This window comes from Mus caroli, unplaced genomic scaffold (assembly GCF_978045245.1).
Source record: "Mus caroli unplaced genomic scaffold, Mus_caroli_1 scaffold_5, whole genome shotgun sequence".
Taxonomy (NCBI): domain Eukaryota; kingdom Metazoa; phylum Chordata; class Mammalia; order Rodentia; family Muridae; genus Mus; species Mus caroli.
In genome coordinates, this window is record NW_028227260.1 from 137,371,473 (window position 1) to 137,394,494 (window position 23,022).

Consider the following 23,022-nt stretch of genomic DNA (forward strand, 5'->3'; position numbering starts at 1 on the left):
AATAGTATTATCTGATATTGACGGCACCCATACTTTACACTTATAATTTACTGCTATTAAATATAGCACATCAAAAAAAATCTACTCCCCCATTTCTTGCTATACCCTGCTTAGAATTTAGACTTGGAAAAGGTACTTCTCGTTGTGGCCTTGCTCTTCATAAAATCATCCTGAAATTGGTTAGAAAATGATTTAATCATTTAAACTTATTTGCAGAATTTTAAGGTTAGCAGTATTTTAAAAGTTAAGCCAATGAAATTTACCTATTGGTGATCTGCTACAGTTTTCATCTGCCCAAGTAGAACAATTTGCCCATGGCAATACACTTTGAAAAGAAGCAAACAAGTAGTAAAGACTATAGGCAATTATGACATTATAATAGATTGTCACAAAAATGGATATCAGGACCATCGTGATTCCCACACCTGGAAAAAAAAAACAATTAAAAAAGTGAAATTTGTTTTGCTGATCCATAAAATGAGTTGAGCACAATTTCCACAAAATATCCACAAAAACTATAGTAAATAAAAAGACCTTTTCACACTACTTTATGTTGTAATTCAGAAACAGTGTATCTGGCATGGAGGGGTGTTGCTCTCTCAATACCTTTCTTCAAAACTTGAGAAGAATTTATTTTTATTATTTTTGATTGCATTTGTGTGTGCACACACCTGTGAGTGTGCAGATATGAAAGCAAGTGTCTGCAGAATACAGACACAAAAGATCCTCTGGAGCTGGAGTTACAGGAAGAGCCTGAAACATCCAACATTGATGCTGGTAACCAAACTTGGGTCCTCTGGAAAAGCAGTGTTCCTAACTACTGAGCAATCTCTGTAACTTCATCTTCTCAAAGGTAAAATAATTTTGATGCTTGGCTTTTGGAGAATGCTTTTCAGATGGTGAGAAATGTTACTATAGCTATAGCCTTGGGACTGGAGTAATAGCTCAGTGATTAAGAACACTTGCTGCTCTTCCAAAAGACTAGAGCTCAGCACCCATACTGGATGTGGCTCACAACTTCCTCTATCTCCAACTTCCATAGGATCCAGTGCCCTCTTCTGACCTCTACAGGCAATCACACATGTGAGTATGTGCATAATCATTGTACATATACATAAAATAAACCAATATAAATTTTAAAGCCAGAGCCTTAAAGTTTACATACAACAGGACTGTGTAATTAGACAATTCAAAATGTAAAATTGTCAAATAATTACACTCTGGTAACCATCTTTTAGTGACTTTCCTAACCCTTCCTGTATATGCATCCACATAAGAAATTAACATTTGAAGGCTTGGGAGGTGGCTCTATGGGTAAAGTGTTTCCTAAAGCTATAGAGGAGTATGTACCTGAGTGTGATTTCCAGCATCTGTGCTTTTTCTCCTTTTAAGAGTTTGTTGCAATAGAGTACACCTAAAATCCTACCACCAAGGACATAGAGACAGGGCATTTTCAGTGCTTCCTGCCCATCCCATGTAGCTAAACAATGAGCTCCAAATTCAATGAGATACCATTTCAAAGGAATTAAGGAAGATATATGACCTTGATCTTCACTCGACATGCATACACACAAATATGTACACATTTGTACATATTTTGTATGCACAAAATATATACAAAAGACGCAATTCCATCTTTGACTTACAATGTCTTTTTTGTATTTTTTAATTGAAAGAGAAAACTGTGTTTATCGTGTACTATGTGATGATTGAATTGTACACATATTGTGGAATGAATTAATCTTCAAATTAACAAGCACATTACTTCAAGTGACTATCATTTTAGTAGTCAGCTTACTGTTTACTGTGTGCTTATGAGATTACAATATATGAATATAATATATTGTCATCAATTATAGTCACCACGCTGTGATTATTTTTATTTTTTATTTTTTGATTCTCTAATTTATAGATCTATAGGTTAGCTTTCTCAAAATTATTTCTTACTTTCCCTAGACTGGGTTTCTCTGTGTAGCCCTGCCTGTCCTAGCAGTCGCTCTGTAGAACAGACTGGCATCAAACTCAGAGATATGCCTATATCGGCCTACTGAGTACTGGGATTAATAGCATGAGCCATTACTCTCTGAAAAATCTATTTCTCTTAACTATAACCATATAGCTTATCATTTTTGACCAATAGAACTTCTTCCTTCTTGTTGACTTCTGCATCTAAGCATTGATCAACTTCTATAAGATCAAATGTATCATAATTTTAAACTCTTTTTCTTCTGCTAATTGGAAACTTTTATATGTGCATCTAGACCAGTAGGTCTCAACCTTCCTAATGCGGTGACACTTTAATACAATTCCTCATGTTGTGGTGACCCCAAACAATAAAGTTATTTTTGTTGCTACTTTATTACTGTAATTTGCTACTTTATTAGCTGTAATGTAAATAATGTTTGATATTCAGATGATCTTAGACCTGTAAAAGGGTCATTCCACCTCCCCAAAAGGAGTCATAAGCTACAGATTAAGAACCACTGATGCAGACCAACAGTCATGATAATGAAAAGTTTTAAATACCAACCTTGAAACAGTGGTAAAATCCTCCAAACTGAAACTGGACCTAAGCTAGCAAATTGTCCCAGTGAACATTCCAGGAAGAACAAAGGCAGACCAGCCAATGCTAGCATAATTGCATAGGGTATCAAGAAAGCACCTGAAAAGCCAAAAGATAAATATACTATTCCATGTGAAAGTTTCAGGGGCACTTTGACAAGTAGCATAACATTTTCAAGTGTCCTAATATAATAGAATTTGAGTGATGTTGTTTGAGGTACAAAATATAATACTTTTAGTATGAAAGTGCTGAATTTATTAACAGTGAGTCTCTCATTAATCAAATTGCAATGGAAATGTTACCTCGTAAGGTTACTATGATTATTAAAAACAAAAGGGTATAAAAAGTCAGCCAGTGGAGCTGAGAGATCAGAGATTGTAGATCTAGATAAATCTTTACAATTCTGGCTCTATCTTCTATCATTTATTTAATCTAAGGAAATTTTTCTAACCTGTGAACATTTCGTTCGTATAAACCAAAAAGCAATACCAACTCAGCAGTTTCTGTTAAGAGTTCCAATGCTGGGCCTTTGGGAGTTACTAATCAAATGTAATCGTTTACTGATCAAACAGTGGCAACACTGCAAGCACATGCTATGTTTTCAGTGTTAGTTCTCCATCCCTTCCTTTCTTTCTTTCTCCCTTTCTTTCTTTTCTTTCCTTCTTTCTTTCTTTCTTTCTTTCTTTTTTCTTTCTTTCTTTTTTCTTTCTTTCTTTCTTTCATTCTTTTTCTTTCATTCTCTTTCTCTTTCTTTCTTTCTCCCTCTCCTTCCCTCCCTCCCTCCCTCCCTCCCTTCCTTCCTTCCTTCCTTCCTTCCTTTCCACCTGTTTTCCTTTTGCCTGCCTTCCTTCCTTCCTTCCTTTCTTTCTTTCTTTCTTTCTTTCTTTCTTTCTTTCTTTCTTTCTTTCTTTCTTTCTTTCTCCCTTTCTATCTTTATTTCTTAACAATACATGAATTATTTTTTAACTGTAGGATGTAAATCTTACGTAGGATTGATAATACAAATTACTGCAATTAAGTTCATAATTTTCTTACTAATCACAGTCTCTTTAGTCAGTGTTAATAAGAAATATATTGTTTTCTAAAGAAGACTCTGACCTTTTGGAGACTTGTTCAGTTAACTTCCAGTATTACAAGAACCAATCTCTCACATAACATCCACCCCACTCCCCTTTTAAACCTTTTGTTTTTACCTTTTCTACTGTATTTGGGGTATGATATTGCTCATTAGAATGTTTACCAGACTATAAACTGAAACAGAGACATAATGTTAAATTTCCTAAACAAACAATCTAGAAGTCTTGGCAGCCATTATTAAAAACAAGATGGACCTCAATGAATGGAGACAGGCTTTTGTGTTATGTACACTTCATTTGTTGTTTCAACTTTTCCAAATTATTTCCTTGCTACTCATGAATTCTTAAAGCATTTAGAGAATCTAGATTATCTATTACCCAAATAATGTGACCTTTAATATGCCATATTAACTTTTAGAAAAAAAAACAGGAGAAAGACAATAGCATATGAAAAATAAAATGATTCCATTTGTATTATATTTTATATTTACTCTATTAAAATTAGTTTAATTCATTTCCTAGAAAGTTGTGGTGATTATTGGGTGAATATATGATGTCAAATCACAAGGCATGTCTTATTGCAAACACAATTGTAAGAAGCTTAAAGGAGCCTTAGGACATAGACACCAAAATGATCATGATTATTGACTCATACATCAAAACCACTACTGGATGACCTAAGTTCTAGATGAGAGAACTTAAGCTACCCACACTTAAAGTATTTAATAAACAGAGCTCCTTTCTTGAGTCTCTGAGGGCCAGTGTGACTGTTTTAACACACTCAATTAACAAGATATGTGGTTGAAATATCACCACACAAAATCCTATTGTGCCAAGAGAAAAATAATTATACTGGCAAAATTTCAATGGTATTCAATTATGAAATACAGGCATATGTCACCTCAATACTTCTAACAGAACCTGTAAGCTCAAGTAAGTTAAAATGGTGTAACTGAAAAGCTGTTTCCACATTACTAGAGTATTGTGCAATTCATTTTCTTTTGCTCTGTGGGTCGCCTTGGTTAGTTTCATGTTCTTATTGGGCCTACCTTAACAATTCACAAAGTATAAAAAGCATTATTTTTGCAACAAAAAAAACAATTTTGCATTAAATTCTATTGTATTTTATTTATATTCTACATGGTCAATAGAATTTGAAATATATGTTACTGAATATTGCAACTTAATATCTTATTTTAAAACCATGATCTGTCCATACTTATTAAAGCAGCTTGCTCTAGCTAGGCAAACAGTTTACTTGATCTTTAAAAGTCCTAATTGAAGATTATATGGTATCTCAAATTAACTCAGAAGTACTACATGTAATACTTTTATCAAGTTTATATCTGAGAGTTTTCTGAAGCAGTTTCCAAGCTTGAGCTAGTAGCTCACAGTACCCTAATACATGTTTTGCCTGTTTTTTTTTCTCTTTACTTACTCAGAGTATCATATACCTCTCTTTAGCTCATCATACCTCATTATATATGTGTGATATTTTAATAATATATACTTATATGTGTTATATAAAATATAACAAGTTATGCTATATTATATATACAGAAGTTATATAACATACCACTGGAAGAACAGAAGGAAAGGCCTACCTCCACCATTGGTGTAGGTCAGATATGGGAATCTCCACACATTGCCCAATCCCACTGCATAGCCAACCATGGAAAGAAGATAATCTGATTTTTTGGACCAGTTACCACGTTCCTGATTTTCATCGTTTTCACCAACATGGAAGTTCTCGGATGAAGCTGTCACTTTCTAAACAAGAAAAATATCATCAACATCGTCCTTTTCTGTTACACATTCCACAGACACATAATTTCAAAAGTCCAGAGAGTAATAGAAAGGGACGGTGAAAAACTCACGGGGGATTCTTTTCAAAATCAAGAGAGTTCTCCCATCTAAGGACTAGCCAGGCCCAACCCTGCTTAGCCTCTAAGATCAGATTGAGAGCATTCAGAGTAGGTAATTTTACTTAGACTTTCCTTCTTCAATTTAAAAAAAAAATCTATAAGTAGATATTTTCACTGTCTCTTCAGCTAAGACCATCCCAAGTTTAATGTTACGAACATGAAGGCAATGAAAGTAGACAAATCGAGTGTCAAATACAAAGTTTTGAGTATAAATTAAGAAGAGTCAACATTTCTGAGATTATAGCAGGTCATTAAGAAGTATCAGGTCTTGCTTCTAATTAAATAAAAATCAATTCATACACTTTTTAGAGCATACAATCACTGTGCTGAATAATACCAGAGACAAATTTTACGGTCCCACCAGGTGGAGCAACTCTCTCTTCTCTCCTTCTCTCTCTCTCTCTCTCTCTCTCTCTCTCTCTCTCTCTCTCTCTCTCTCTCTCTCTCTCCCCTCTCTCCCCTCTTTCCCCTCTGTCCCCTCTATCCCCTCTCTCTCTTCTCTCTCCTCCCCCACTTGGAGAGGAGTTCTTTCCCAACCTGATAGCTGCTGCTTGACTATGGAATGCTCCCAGGGTCAGATAAGGACAGTACATTCTTTACATTTCCCTGCAGCATATGAACAGGGTATAGAGAACGACAAAGAGCAACATTCTCTGGGTGTTCTCAAGGTACACATTGAGGTGCTCCTAAGTTTCCTAACTACCAGCAGGAAAGTTGTTTTTCATGCTGACTTCGTGAGAATGTATCAGGCATACTTGAAAAGAGTTGAAGAGAAAGAAATATGCAAAGTAAGGAACAGCTACAGAGAGCAAAAAGCTAAGACTCACTCTCCCTCCTTGTTTTCCCTTCCTGACTCCCCTACACCACCAGAAGCTTCCAGAACCCTACCTCCTTCTGTCTGCATTTGAAGAAGTTCGGGCACTTCAATCTGTCCATGGTTCACTGGCTCCCTTGGCGTGCCTCGCCTCTCCTCTTCTCACAGTCTGGCTGAGCTTGACTGGTGGCAGGTGCACACTCCCCGGTTGCTACCTGCCAAAGTGAGCCACCTTGCCCAGGGGTGGGACCATTTATGGAGGGAAGCTCTCTCCTCCCCCTCGCTGACGGCCAGTCCTTTCAATTACCGGAAGGGACCAAAGCAAGCCTCTGGTTTTTCCCCCAGGTAATCCTGCATGTAGCAATTCCTTGCCCCAGCCCTAGGAAAGGGCAGGGCTGTGAGCAATTGAGCTGCGCAGCCAGAGCCAAAGAAGACTGACAACTTTTGACTCAGAGCTGTGCCGGTGCCTTAGCAATCTTGCCTCCTTTCCTGGATTCCTGGCTTCTTCCAAACCTCACTTCTCAGTCAGGTCTCTGTCCTGGGGCCAAGTGCTGATCTCCTCTGGTGCTGGAGGTAGGAGAGACCCAATCCGCCGGGCTTATTTTGTTTGCTATAATTTTTGTGAACAGACCAGACTGCTCTGGGCCCTCCGGTTTCCGAAAGTTTTGCTCCTCACTAGAAAGCTCTTCATCACCCGGAGAGAATGCTGCTCCCAGAGGGGAAAGCCCCTGAATTGGGAACCTTGAAATGTAGCCAGTTAAGATAAGATTACCCAGCTGTCTCTACCTGAAAAGAGCGACTTTGAATCTATGTCCTGGAGCTCCTTTCTCAGCCTTCGGAATAGTTTTGCCTTTTACAAGGATTGCTTTGTGTAGTATTTCAAAGAAGCCAAACACAAACAAATTATTGAGCAGGTTTATGGGAAATTCGAACCTTAACAAAGGACTTCACTCTGTGAGAAAGGCGAGGCCTAGAAAGTAAACTGTAAGGAAACAAGCCAGGTTAGCTACAGAGGAAAGACTGCAATTCTGATCACCAGTGCAGCACCTCTTCATCAAAAATTCAAAGAATCTACACTCAATCTGTCCATGTAAGACATGGTGGCAGTTCTACCAAATCGTATAAATTCATACAAACAAAGGAACCAGCAGAGAGCCAAGTTTTCATCTATGTATAGTCCCTTTGTTCCTCACTGGCTGACAAGGATTTTCCATTTGCAATAGAAACATGCTCTCAGGAGTTCAGGCAGATAGAGCAAAGTAGAGAGGGATGTGCAGAGGTTGTGACCCGAAAGTATCAATACTTTGCCTTGACCTTGTTGGTGAATATCATACAGGCTTGTTTGGGACTTTATATGCACACACACTGACATCACACATATACATAAGTATATGGGGGGAGAGAGAGAGAGACAGAGAGAGAGAGAGAGAGAGAGAGAGAGAACACTGAAATGTCCCCTTAATAGTATTCTAGACCACTGGTATTACCTAAAGGCTAAGATAAGGGAATCATTAGCATCTTTTACCCACAATAGAAAAGGTAGTGTGAAAGGATTTATAAAAGAGCTGAAAAGCAAACCAAACAGCGCTCAGCAAACTGTACAAGTCTCAAGGGAGAAACGTAACCCACCGTGAGCCAGTGTAAACAGCTGGTAAATAAGGAAGTAGAAGGAGAATAAAAATCCTTGTGGGGAACGCAATGTGTATGTACTAGACAACATGACACAGTAGAGAGGTTTCCGTCAGTATTGAGGTTAGAGCAATTGAGGCACAAACTTTATGATAAAGGTTATTTTAGTGAATGTACATTTTGCAGTTTATTGGAAGGAAACATTCATCCCATTACTAGGCATGGCACTTCATGATCTGGCTGCCTACCCACTTGCATGACATCATTTCTTGCCATTCTTTGTCACTAACTCTTAAGCTTGTGTGTCCTATTCTGTACATAGTGTGTCTCACCTATGTGCGAAACACACACATTATTTTTTTTTCTGGAAATTCCCATCTCTTCCTTATTTAGTTAACTACTACTCACTCATCCTTTAAACCCATGGTTAGCTGTCATCTCCTCTGGATCTTTCCACAGAGCTCCCTTATGTATTACAACAGACTCGATTTATCTATTCCCATGCTACCCTAGAGTCTTTGAAAATTGTGTGAAATGATTTGCTTATAGTCCTGTAAACTATTAAGCATTTTAGTGCATGAAGACTCCCTAAAGTCTTCTTGTGTTCTAAGCACGAGAGCCCAGTGTGGTTCAGCAAATGTATACCATTTGACTCAGAGTTATGTGAGGTGGTGCAGGCCGGTAATCCTAGGCCTTGAGAGATCAAAGCAGGAGGAGCAGGAGCTTAATGTCACCTTAGGCTCATAATGAGTTCAAGACCTGTCTGGATTATGGAACACTCTACTTCAAAACAAACAAAAAATGTGACTCAGGTAGGCCATTTAATGATTTTACTATCAAACCAAAAGAAAGAAAAACTAGTGTTAAGAATTCCAGGACTAGAGAGATGGCTAAGCAGTTAAAAGGACTTGTTGTTCATGCAGATAACCCAGGTTCAGTTCTCAGCACTCACATTAGACAGCTCACACAACTACCTATAACTTCAATTCCAAAAGATCCAATGCTTTATTCTCACCTCCTAGAGCACCTTCACATACAAGCTCTACATACAGTCAATAGGCGCATTTGCACACATAAAATAAAGGGTTTAAAAAACAAGAAATAATAATTCGCTTTCAAGACATCAAGTAATGTCAGGGGAATATTTTGTCTCCTTTGAGTCTAGCATATAAATTGATGAACTAAACAAACCACATTTGTGAATTGTGTATTTGAAAATTAGAAGGAAAGTAGACATGACATTGATGGAATGGCTTAGAGGGCAGAGGTGATTGCAACCATGCCTGATGCCCTAAATTAAATCCCCAAGATGCACCTGCTATAAGGAGAGAACATACTCCTAAAAGCAATCTTCCAACTTCCATACATGCATAGTGTCACACACACACACACACACATACACAGACACACAGAGAGACAGAGACAAAGACAGACAGAGAGACAGAGAGACAAAGAAACAGAGAGACAGAGTGACAGAGTGACAGAGACAGAGAAAATAATTGTTAAGCATGGAAAAAAAGTGAACAAACAAGACAGAGACGCATACAAACTCCTTCCTAGGTTCAGGGGAATATGAATGAGCAAGTGTCGGAACTCTAAGGATAATATGTTGATAGCTGGAGTACTGAGAAATAAGGTTGGGGAAAGAGTGAATGGACATGGGCTGTAAAGAAAGCCTAAGCTTATGCTCCAATAGCAAATACTGAAGTGATAAGTGTGTTGACAAATATGAATGACAAGATCTGCTTTCGCTGTGAAAAAAGTCTAAATAAAAAGTGGAGACCTCCCCCCTCATTCACCAGGTTGTGTGGTGATCAACTTTCAACAAAGGGGCTTCTCTTTCTTGACATACATCCATAGACCAGAATATGATTAGCTCTTTTAAAAGCACTATTGTCAGCAATAGGAAGATTTATTTAGAAGTAAGTTATCGGCAAGTAAAGATTCATTTCTAACTATTTTTTCCAGGAAACTGAGTGAACATATAGACCTGGGATATTTATTTTTTATTTTTCATTGTATCCATTTTATATTAATTAGAGGTATGTACATGGGCATGCAGGTACCTATGATGTTTATAGACATCTGACCCCTCTAGAACTGGAGTTTCAGATCAGTTACTATGCTGTGTTCTACTTTAATAAGAAACTAAGGGCAACAACATCTTTGAAGATTTTCTGGGCCATTTCTGAAGCATAGCATTTGCTATCCTATTAGTGTTAATGGTACCTTGAAATAACCAAGAATCATTTGATTTTCCATACCAAATAGAATATTATGCATGAATGAAATTCTTTTTAGCTTCTTTCTCAGTAAGACTTAAGATACTTCTCTGTATATGTATATAGTCTTTGAAGGTGTAGCTTAGTCTACACCTACACTTCTCCACCATGTGTATCTCACATTGTGAATGTCCAGGAGCCAATTGTGAAAAGTTTGCATTCAGATGAGGCATATAAGGACAGTAAGTGCTGAGGGCTTCAGGATAGCTAGATTTCAGCAGCTATAGCCTAGATTCTAGTACACTTTTCTCTAAAGTATTACAGACACACAGGGTTTGGTACCTAAGGAATACAAAGATGTGTAGATAGCCATAAGACACAGTGCACCTTTTTCCTGAATCTCTTTAACCAAATTTATTTGAATTAACTGGACAATGAAGATGATTTAACTTTGATGGTATTATTAATATACAAACTAAGACATTTTTTGTGTTGGAAGAGAAAGGTCCTTTTTTCAGTACAATATTCATTCTTTCATTCACACTGAAACTGAATATTAATAGTCACTAAACTCACTCCTTAAGTTGGTAGTACTAGTAAATATTTTACCTTGACCTGGTTATTTGATACTATTATAATGGAGCACTAAAGCAGGAAAATAGTCTACACCCTAGAAACATGGGTATTTCTCCTTTTAAGAGTGTTGCTGTAAGGGATGCTTGTTGCTGAGTTACACAAATAGCAGTTAATTTTGTCAGAAATATGTGCAATGTCCTTTAAAGGCCATACCCTTAAAAAAGTTGGAAGCTGAATCTTTTGCTTTCCCACCGAAGAAAATATGATCTACAGAATATACTGCTCTTGTAATCTACTTGAAAAATAGAGATGAAAATTTCAGTATGGAGCCTACTTGTAATACGTTTATTACTAGATTAATATGAAGAGATGAAAATAAATCAGTGAATATGAGTTGCTAACACTGTGTTCATGTACAATTATTTTCAATCTCTTTCTATCAGCTGATTAGAATTAAACCACATCACTACATATTCTAAAGCACTGCAAAAGGAAGTGCTACCAACCTACCCAACCATGTAAAAACAGTATAGCTTTAATTTTTCTTGCTTGGCTGAAGCTCTTTAATGTGAACGTGACATGCAGTAGAATGTCAATGCCGTGGATTCAACAACCAGACCTCTTTTGCTAAAATTGACCCCCACAAGGCCATCTGGGACATACTTCATTAATGTGCATTCTCTTCTTAATGGAGGTTATGACAATTGAATTGTTTGGGCTTTATCGCAGTCAGACATTTCTCCTAACAGTAACAATGTGAATATCTGTGACAACAATAACCATCACCTTAATAGGAGCCTTTCTCTTCAATCATACCCAACATAACTGGTATTTTCAATCATCAGAACAGCTCACTCCCATAAAAAAGAACTAGCATTATTCCTATTTTTACAGATGAACAAAACAGCCACACAGATGTGAAAGAACTGTCTAAAATCATAAACCTTGAAAAATGTTGGACTGACAATTAGTTCTGGTGACAAAACTTGTCCTATTCCTAAATTATTATACTTGGTGTGTGAACAGGTCCCTTTCCCATTTCAGCATTTTCTGATTATTCTATGACTTCTTCCCTGCTTCTTTTTTTTTTTTTTTTTTTTTTTTTTGGTTTTTCAAGACAGAGTTTCTCTGTATAGCCCTGGATGTCCTGGAACTCACTTTGTAGACTAGGCTAGCCTTGAACTCAGAAATCTGCCTGCCTCTGCCTCCCGAGTGCTGGGATTAAAGGTGTGTGCCACCACGCCCGGCTCTCTTTCCTGCTTCTTAACATTCTCCACTATTATTTACTTCTCCTTCTTCCACTGAGTCTTGCCTTGCCCAGTCCTTGCTCTGGACTATTTTCCCCTTCTAGGTAGGCTTCCCTTTTCTACCCTTCTCCTTTCAGTCTCCCCTTAAAACACAAAGGGCAGTTAGTATGCAACCACTAGAGCAAATAGATAACACCTTAATACTGCTGATATCTCATTGCTAATGTCAGGGCATCCTTCTCTGGAGATTGCTGAAGGGAGCTAGGCTGATGTTGTGTATAAGCCATACTGGAGCGATTTCCGCGGTTTTGCTGCCTGCACTCAGCACTGCTATGAAACTAGCACCAAGACCAGAACCTGAGAGGAATTATGAATAGCATGAAGTTCAGCTCTGTTACAGGTATTCTTATAGCTCTTAGTATCAGCAAGGTGCGCCAATCATTTACTAGTACTCTTGGGTGCCCATGACCCTGTATTACTGGGATTTTGTTGTTTTCGGGCTTAAGAGCTGTGATCCACCTGTCCTGTAATTACACAACAGCAGCTAATGCTTCGGTGTGGGTTACTGCCTGACTCACTTGTTTAGATCTTTTGTGTCCAGAAATGAAGGAAGCTGTGTGATTAAAACTTACAGGAAAATATTACTTGAAAATACAGAAAATTGCAAGACAGTCTTTTTAATACTTGGTTAAATCCTTCAGGCCAACTGGAGCTGCTCCCAATGATGTATGCTTTGTAAAATAGGCACCATGTGTACTAGGTCTATGTGTCCGAATAGTTAAGGAAAACACAAGCATATTGCTATCATGTGGCAATATGCTTTATGAAAAGAAAGCTAGTGATCTACAAAACACAAACCTTCTGAAAGTTTCCTTACTCTAACTAGATAGCCTCTAGGGAATAGGGAAAATCCTGGATTGACATACAGTTTATTAAACAATGGTAGGTACAAATAACATACTCCCCATCCCCACCCCCACCCTCGAGTACTTCCTTAACCAGGGTAAATTTGATTTCCATTTCTCTTGAATAAGGGCTTCCTGTAGCCCAATTCACCAAGCAAGGGTGACATTGAACTCTTGATCCTCCTGCCTCCACCCACAAAGTGCAGGGATTACAGCTATCTTGCTTTGTTTCTTCAGTGATACAGCTTTCTGGAAGCTAAGCAAGCACTCTGTGAACTGAGCTACATCCCCAGCGTCAGATCCCATTTCTAACATCTGAAAATACTTTCTCATCTTGTCACCTTTAGAAAAAGGACAACCTAACCTGTCTATACAGTTTTTTTTTTCTCCACTCCTTCATGCTCATGCCAGGTCTATTGGCCACTATCGGACTCTGTCTTATGAGATTACCAGTTCTGGCTTTCCACAACAGAAAAAAAAAAAAAAACCTACTGTCAACAAAACACATACACATGACTGTGTGCAATCGTGTGAGTTTTTAAGGTTTGAAGCCAGGCAAAGGTTTGCACATACTGAAAACACACTGCCAAGCTAAACCCTTAAATCTTTTCATTAATTTGTTTTGAGGCAAGATTGCACTAAGTTGCCCAGAATGGCCTCAAATTTGCTACAGAACCCAAGGTGGCCTTGCACTTGCAATCTTCCGCTTTCCTTAGTAGATACAAATGTACATATCACCACTAAGTCCAGATAACAATTGAAATAACAAGAAGAATATGAGGTTTCCAAGGCTTAGACATGATTAACATTGGAAGAGAAGAAAGTATTCAGTATAATACTTTGGTCATTATATTGAATTATCACTCCACATCTCATAACCATGGGAAATTAGTTTTGCATTTTAATCATAGTGCATTTTATTTATTATTATTAATTATCTTATTTATTTGCATCCCAAATGTTGCCCTCCCTCCCTGGTCTGTCCTCACAGAATTCTTCCCCCAATCCCCTTCACCTTCACCTCTGAGAGGGAACCTCCCCTACCCTCAGCACGCCCCTTTCCTGAGGCATCAAGTCTCTGCAGGACTAGGCACATACTCTTCCACTGAAGCCAGACAAAGCAGTCCTTTGATACTTATGTGCCTCGGACCAGCCTGAAACATGGTAAACTATTATAAACCAAGTAACCAGGCATGGTGGTGCACAGCTTTAATCCTTTAATCCAAGCATTTGGGAAGGGGAGGTGGGATGATCTCTAAAAATTTGAGATCAGCCTGGGTTGCATAATGAATCCCTGTGTGAACAAAAATAAAGGTTTAAATAAAAAAGTGTATTTGTGTGTGTGAGGGGGGTGTTAGCCTAGTATTACATTATTTAAAAATATTCATTCAGGCCAGCAAGATGACACATAAGATAGATGGACATGCTATTTAAGTGTGAGGGGACTTAAGATCAATACCTGAGTCATTGGTGGGAGGAAAGAATTGACTCTCAGAGCTTCTCCTTGAACCTACACACACACACAGAGAGAGAGAGAGACAGAGAGACAGAGAGACAGAGAGACAGAGAGAGACAGACAGAGACAGACAGAGACAGACAGAGACAGAGACAGAGAGACAGAGAGAGAATGATGATGATGAGACATGAAATTTTAAAAGAAAAATAGTCAAGTAAAAAATTAAGTTTATAATTGAACACACCTCCCTGTTTGTCCTCTTATCCCCACTAGCACTGCCGCAGTTCACATTAAGGAACTAGCCAAAGTCAAGGAATACAAATTGTTCTTTCATTTCTTAGCTGTCTTTTTAGAGTCTCTTTCTCCTCGGCCTGGTCAGAGGTGGGAAGAGTTATTGGTACAACCTGCGCTCAGCTGTCACCAAATCACTGGCTATGAATGGCTAGTCATTGATACCCAAATATTGAAATCATTGGTGCATGGGAAGTTTTCAGAACTATATAAGCATGTGGCTTCTGCTGCATTGTTCTAGGACATCAAGTTTCTACCTCTTGGGTTGGGGATATAACTCCAAACAAATTTGTGTTGGAAAATATTGTGAAGTTTTGAAGTTTCTCTCAGCTTCTTTCTTTTATAGTCTTCCAGAGAACCCCTGGCTGCTGAAAACACCTTTATCAACTAACTGGCAGTCCCTCTTGAGTTACATATTACCCAGAAGACTCAGTCCTGCCTACTTTTGGTATTTCACTTGACCAATAGGAAACACATGCATGCTCTTGGTGCCAAACTTGAATTTTAGCTGTTCTATTGACACCCCATTCTTTATTTTGTGACTAATATTTTCTTTTTTTTTTTAACTAGCCATAGAAGACAAATAAGAGGGCCCACTATATAAGCAGGGGTTAACAAACAAAAACAAATAACATGCCAATACTGACTTTTATCCAGACAAGCAGTTGTCTTGCAGTCCCCTTTACCTTTACTTGGTCTTGAAACACTTCAAGAAGAAATGAAAAACTATGACATATATTTTACCATATAATTTCTCATATGATCTTCTAACTGATACCATAAGATAGCCAAGTGGTCAGTGCCTCCTTTTATCACAGGGAGAGCCTAAAGTACAAGGGGTAAGGTATTCTGCAAGATATTGTCTTTTCAAAAATCCTCCACTCAAGAGCTAGACAGATGACTCAAGAGTTAGGATAACTTGCTAGTCTTCCCAAGGACCAGAGTTTAGTTCCTAGCACACAAGTCAGGCTGCATACAACTACCTATAAGTCCAGCTCCAGGGGAATTCAACCTTCTTTTCTGTACCCCTAGGCCATCTGCACTCACAGACACGTGTGAATACACACACACAAAAACTGAAATCAAATAAATACATAAATCCTTTATATTGAGTGGCAGTACCAGAAATAAACTCAGTTTTATTGGTTCTGTGGGCCCTTTGCCTCAAGGAATTTAGTCTTACTCTTTTAAATGGACCTGCATGAAGAGTTTCTGAATCTTTGTGGTAATAATGTCTCTTTGAGTAGTGTTTATGCAAAACAGAAAAAAAAAACTTTAGACACAATTTTACTATTGTACCAATGTAAGGTTCTGACATATTCATTATACTAAGAACAATGCCTATAAAGATCTTGTAGTCTTTCGGGGGGGGGGGGGGGAGATTAAAGTATCAAACAAGACAATGGGTAATAAAGCAGTGAAATCTAATACATATGTCAATGTTCAAATGACTAAAGTACTTAGAGGATATTAGGAGACAACATCAGGATAATCAGGCAAGAATTTCTATCAAATAGCATAATGCCAGTCAAAAGAGACCTAATTTTTTTTTTTTTTGATTAAAACTAGAGGTACTGCCATGGAGTTAGTTTGGCAGAGGACCTTGATTTATTCATTGATATACCCCCACTGCTTTGAAGAAAAACTCAGTAAGCACTTGTATTTTGTTGACATTGAGAATAGATGTTTAAATTCATATTTTACTCCATGGCTAAAAAATGGAATCTTTAAGAAAAGAGCAGAGGGGGATTACAACCCCTTTGGAAGAATAACATAGGCTGGCCTGTCCACCCAGTTCTACTAGAGTCTAGACCACCAACAAAGGAGTGGACCTGGAGGGATCTTTGGCTCCAGATACATATGTAGCAGAGGATGGCCTTGCCCAACAACAAAGGGAGGGGAGGCCCTTGGTCCCAGGGGGTGCTGGAGCAGTGGGGTGGGAGACTCTGTGTGTGGGAGCACTCTCATACAGGCAAAAGGGAGGTGTGAGGGAAGATGTGGGATAGGTGGAGGTAACGGAGGGGTAACAGGGAAGGGGGATATCATGGGATGGAGGGTTGGTGGAGGGGGTAACTGGGAAGTGAGATAGCATTTAAGATGTAAAGGAGTGGAATGATTCATAATAATAATAAAATAAAAAACTTAAAGAAGGAAACAAAAGAAAAAGAAGAATCTCCTGAGAATTAATTGTCTAAGGTATGCATATTAGTTCATTTTCCTCAGCAGAAACAGAATATCCCAAACTACACCAAGTATAACATATACTATTTTGTTTAGCCTATGAGTTTTGGTGACTGAGAGTTCAGATGCATGGCATTAGAATTTTCTGCATCCTAGTACAGCTGAAAGGCAAGAAAGTCTGTACAAGACAGAGAGGAAACCAGGCAGAACTAATCTTTTAAATCAGGACTTCACTCTCAATAATAACTGCATTAATGTCTTCATGAGAGAGAGCAGACCGCTCCTACAACCAATCATACCCCCACCAATACCATTACGATGGCAAGGGAATTTAAACACAAATTTTGAAGAGGATAGCTCACTATTAACCCTAACCATGTAGCACTATGGCAAATTCCATTTGTATGAGAATGCTTGTTCTATACTTTACTTTAAGAATATCTCGAAGTAAAGAGTAGCTGTAGGATGGGGAGGCAGCTCAGCAGTGCAGCACTGGCTACTCTGCTGGAGGACCGGAGTTAAGAGTCCCAGTACCCATGTGGCAGCTCATCACCATCTGAAACTCCAGTTCTTAAAAATCCAATTTCTGCCCTCTTTTGATACCAGGCATGCATGTGATGTACAGACATACAGACAGAGAGAGCACCCAAATTTATAGAAAATATTTTTTAAAAAAATTTAAAAATAGAATATGTAGACCCTCTGTGCTATATCCTTGGCCTTCACTTTTTTCTTTTGAAACAGAGGTAGAGATAGAGGCAGGAGAGTCAGGAGTTCAAGGTCACCCTCAGCATACCAGGCCTTTATGTGAAAGGGTTTAACAATCTCTGAAGGAAGACTACAGACTCAGATAGTAAGCAAAGACAAAGAGCATCTGTTCTGCAGAAACAACCAGCATGCAGTGGTCAACTATTCTCCAAAATGTCAGTTCCAGACAAAGGCACATAGGCCTTCTTATAGGCAACCAGGAGAACTCTCTAGAAGGATTAGGTAATCGAAAATTTCATTGGTGGATCCTAGGGGGTCACAGGTGCTCAGCGGTCTGCATTCCTACGCCATGATGGTTTATGGGATGAGATAGGACTGCCCAGCGCAGATGACCTAGGATAAGATATTTCCCCATTCTTGAGATTTTCCCTAGGCTGTTTTTAGGGAGGGGGTTTTATGATCTTGTTCTGATTTTATGGTCTGTTCCTGGAGCTGGTTCCTTAGGGCCTTCTTTTCGAAATCAGGCCTGGTTCTTAAATGGGGACAAATAGAATTTGTGTTGTCCTTTCATATGGATACATGAGGTTATATGTCAAAAATGACATCAAATGAAGGGAGATAAAATTAGGAGCATGTACACAGATATATTACCAAAAAAAATCTAGATGTAATTATATCAAAATAGCAAAAAGTGAATTTTCTCCAGGTGATTTGATTATTAATTGTTTCATATGTAAAACTGTATTGTATAGCTTAATTTTAAACCTGTGGTTGACCCCATATTCTTGTTTGTTCTGGAAAAGCAATACATAAAAGGGAAGGTGGAAATAAATGATAGTGGAGTGAACATAATGAGAGGACATACAAATAGATACTTAAGAACTAGGCATAGGGACTCTGAGCCTGATCCTGGGATAATCTTGCCATTCTTTACATATTTATATATTTATTTGTTTATTTTGAAGGAGGGGGGCGTGAGGCAGTGTTTCTCTGTGTATCCCTGGCTGTCCTGGAACTCACTCCTGCCTCTGCCTCCTGAGTGCTGAGATTAAAGGCATGCACCACCACGCCCGGCTTTTTCTTTTTTTAAATGTTCTTCCCCCTGTAGAGCTATCCACACAAGTAACCCCAGCAAACAAAAGGCAATAATTAGAAAGGAAAGTTCAAATTACATCAATCCACTTTCTGATGCTCCTAGGAAGAATGAGGGTGATGTGTTCAACCCAAAGTCTGGGAATCCCCTACAGTCTACCTGCTCTATTTTCCTGTTTCCTTGCCATAATATTGTTTGGAAATTTATGTTTGCTTTTTATCAAAATTGAATTTCATATCATATATTTTATTGTTTCTCCTATTCCAATTTCTTCCAGATACTCCTCACCTCCCTACCCATACAACTTCATTCTCTTTGTCTCAAAAAACACCGCAAACTAAAACAAGCAGAAAAAAATACCAATAAAGTAAAAAAAAAAAAAATTCTTAAAGTGCACAGACAACCCACAAAAGACTCGAACAATGGAGTCCAAACTGCTCCTGGGCATGGGGCCTGGCCTAGAGTGTACATGCTATACCTCGTGCCACTCCATTGATGAAAACTGATTTTCCCTTTCATAGCAGATACCAACTGCAAAGAGCTCGTTGCTTGGGGGTGGGACTGTATGGGTACTTCTTCTTTTCAGTGCTGAGATTTTTGTCTGTTTTGCACCTGTGTGGGTCTGGCTCATATGTTAATCAGCCCTAGTGTCTCCTGAAGACCCTTTTCATGCAATGATCTTTCACCTCTTCCTGTTCTTTCCAGCTCCTCTATCTTGCGAATTTCCTGATCCTTGAAGTGACGGGTTTGATGAAGACACCCCGTTTAGGACTCACTGCTCCAGCGTCTCTTACTCTCTATTATTTGTCCAGTTGAGGTTCTACATTCAAGGAAATGCTGGAATTTCTAACAAAGTTGAAGTATCTAAAAAAAAAAAAAAATCTAGGAATCTTGAGTAATCACTGTATTTCTTCTCAACTTCTTGACAATCGGGACTATTAGAAGATAGGGGTACCATCCTCAAGGAGCACATCTTTGCTGGCTTTCTGTGGACGTCATCCAAGGAAGGGAGCTGAAGGGAGAGTGGTTCTTTTGTAATCTCGGTGCCCTATGGTCCATACTCTTTCTTGTTTCCATCCTCTGCACTGTCAATTGCTCATTGACGATGGAGTTGAAACTACCATAGGGTAGGAATTTGAGGAGACAAACTATATCCCCATTAGATAAATTGATAGTGCGCAGACTGATTATTTAAATTGGTGTGGCACTGCTTGCTTGTTTATTAGCCCTTTCAAGAAGCCTTTGGTTTAGATTTTTCTGCAAGGCAAGGTAACTTGCCCTCTTCTTTCCTAACGACCAAACAACTTAGCCCTCAGTGCTAAGGGGAAACTTGGTTTTTATTAAATACTCCAGGATAGACATGACAGCTCATGCCTGGAATCCTAGATAGGGTATAAAAATTACTGTGAGTTTGAGGGCATTGTTGGCCAACCTAGGCTAAAGACTGAGATGCTGTTCTCAAAAGAAACTGGTCTAAAACTGCATAGCATCTAGTATATGCATTACGTACAACTATTAAAAGTCGTCCTTTTTTACTTTTTGTTGTTTGTTTTTGTTTTTTGAGACAGGGTTTCTCTGTGTAGCCCTGTCTGTCCTGGAACTCACTCTGTAGACCAGGCTGGCCTTGAACTCAGAAATCCACCTGCCTCTGCCTCCCAAGTGCTGGGATTAAAGGTGTGTGCCACCACGCCTGGCTTACATTTTTTAATAAAGTAAAACTTTGGAGTAAGACAAAATCCTCCATAATTTGTCCACCCACATACACATACTAGCATTTGGTATATGCACACATACTTACACAAGATTTATATTGTTTTTTTTTTCAAACCATACAGTTTCTATTACTATGGCTCTGTGATATATAGTGAAAATCTTTTTTATTAAGTATTTTATTTACATTTCAAGTTTTATCCCCTTTCCTCATTTCACCTCTGAAGCCCCCCATCCCATCCCCCCTTCCCCTGCCCATTAACCCACCCACTCTTGCTTCCCTGTCCTGGTATCCCCCTAGACTGGGGTATAGAGCTTTCACAAGGCCTCTCCTCTCATTGATGTTTCACATGGCCATCGTCTGCTACATATGCGACTGGAGCCTTAAATCTATCCATGTGGTTATCTCTTTGGTTGGTGGTTTATGTCTTAGAGATTCCTTTTGTACTTAGTATCATTCTTTGACCATTTTTGTAGTTGTAAGGATTGAATATACAATCCTATATATGCTTTATGCCCAAGAATTTCTTTTTACCTTCTCTTTGGAGAAAAAGATCTCTCTAACTTGTCCATGCTGACCTTGAACTTGTTATCCTTCGGCTTCAGCCTTTCAAGTAACTTACAAGAGAGATCTAGACCCTGAAGCCTGGTTTGAAATTTTTGTTATGTTAATTTATTTTAAAGTTCATTTAAAAGATCCAATTGGATGAGTATAGCATAATTTATCTGACCAATAATAACATCTACAATCCAAGTTTCCCTGTGAAAAATCTTTACAAATGTCTATTTTGATCCCAGAATGAAAGACAGACAAAAGTATGAAAAGAGGAATGGCCTAATGTTCTGTGTGTTAGTTTTGGTAAATGCAGTGACTTTTCTTGGGTGGTAACAAATACAAGAAAGTAGAGCTTATCAATTTGTATGCATAATCTTCTCAAGCATGTAAGGTGGAATTCTCAAAATACTGTTTGTTGATGGGGAAACTGATTCTTAGAGAGGCTAAGTAACTCTAGTCCAATGCAAAGAGTATCGCCCCTGGTAATACCTAGGTCAGAAAAGCCCTACAACACACTCTTTTGGCTTCAATACAAAAAGGCTAAATTTAAACAGAAAGAACTGCATGGTGGCAGACTCCTTTAATCTAGCACACAGGAGGCAGAAGCAGGTGGATCTCTGTGAGTACAAGGCCTGCCTGGCCTACATTATGAGTTCCAAGACAGTTTTATCTACACAATGAGGTCCATTATAATAAAAAAAGGCAAATCAGATATTATTTCCTATTATTAAAATTTTACACGTCTCTTCTAACATCTCACACTGTGTTTTGTTTTATATTCAGCCAAAACCTTTCTGCCATGAACCGACAATACTCATTGGTAGTATGGTCACCTAATGACCCAGTCTAACTATCCAAAATACATTAAAACTGCACGGAATGGATGGATGATGAATACCCAGTGGCTCCAATTTCCATGTTTTATATTAGGTCTATGTTTAGATATGTACTCTCTTATTTTACAACATTAAGAATTTTCCCCCTCAGATACCTCTGCTGCAACTCATTGATGTCTAAAGAGTTCTCATAAATATCTGGAGGAAGAGTTTGTCTATCTGTACGTCAGGGCATTGTAGAGTAAAGATGAAGTCATAACTAATGTAATGTATTAATCACCTTATTATGAGCATCTCCCTTCCTCCTCCTTCTCTTCCCTTGAAAGGAGTGGTTTGCTCTTCAATTATTTGTATCTTGTTTATTTGAATAAATTTTCTCTATCTGCTTGAGAATCCTATAAATGTTTGTGAAACAGTCTACAAGACAGCTCTTTTTGTTCACAGGAGCCATCTTAGTTGTACTAAAGCTGTTGGAATTTACAAGATAGCAGCCTCATTACAGAACTGGTATTGTCCCAGAGAAGTTCATATAAAAGCTTTGTCATGCAATGATTTTCCTTCCACATGAGACCATCTAAATGCTGGCATTACTGTTTGGGCCATTTTCATTTATTTATTTATTTATTTATTTTTGTTTTTCAAGATAGGGTTTCTCTGTATAGCCCTGGCTGTTCTGGAACTCACTTTGTAGACCAGGCTGGCCTTGAACTCAGAAATCCCCCTGGCCTGCCTCTGCCTCCCAAGTGCTGGGATTAAAGGCATGTGCCACCACTGCTGGGCTTTTTTTTTTTTTTTTTTTTTGGTTTGATTTTTTTTAAAACTGACTAAAAATAAATTTCAATTAAATTGAGGTATGACGAGAAAAGGCACACCTTTCTGAAGTGTACAACACTGTGAAAGAATTACTACACAAGTTAATCAACAAGATCAGCACCCCATAGAATGCTATTTTTCAACATGTCCTTCAAAAGTCATGCTTTGGAAATGATCCCCACAGTATCAATGTTGAGAAGTTGGACCTCAAGAGGTGATTAGATCAGAAGAACTCCTCTAGGAAACTTCTCTTAAGACTTTTCCCCCATGGATATGAATTGCAGGTAACAGAGCTCCAGAGGTAGAATGTCTTGGTAGAATGCAATGGTCTTACCATGGCTCTGAAAGTTTACATGTAGGAAACATAATCCCCAATGCAATTGAAACCTTTAAGAAGACACTGGCTCAGGAAATCTCTGCC

General features: G+C 38.4%; 1 protein-coding gene across 1 annotated transcript in view; it reads right to left on the reverse strand.

The window, feature by feature from the left end:
• Positions 1-7,081, reverse strand: part of Slc6a14 (solute carrier family 6 member 14) — a 28,001-nt gene extending 20,920 nt beyond the window's left edge. The window contains exons 1-4 of the mRNA XM_021153307.2: positions 6,453-7,081; positions 5,244-5,409; positions 2,531-2,662; positions 264-425 (exon numbers count right to left, since the gene is read on the reverse strand). Of these exons, the coding sequence (XP_021008966.1) occupies positions 264-425; positions 2,531-2,662; positions 5,244-5,409; positions 6,453-6,500 (508 nt within the window). The 5' untranslated portion in view covers positions 6,501-7,081. The remainder of the gene's footprint in view (positions 1-263; positions 426-2,530; positions 2,663-5,243; positions 5,410-6,452) is intronic.
• Between the last annotated feature and the right edge of the window lie 15,941 nt (positions 7,082-23,022).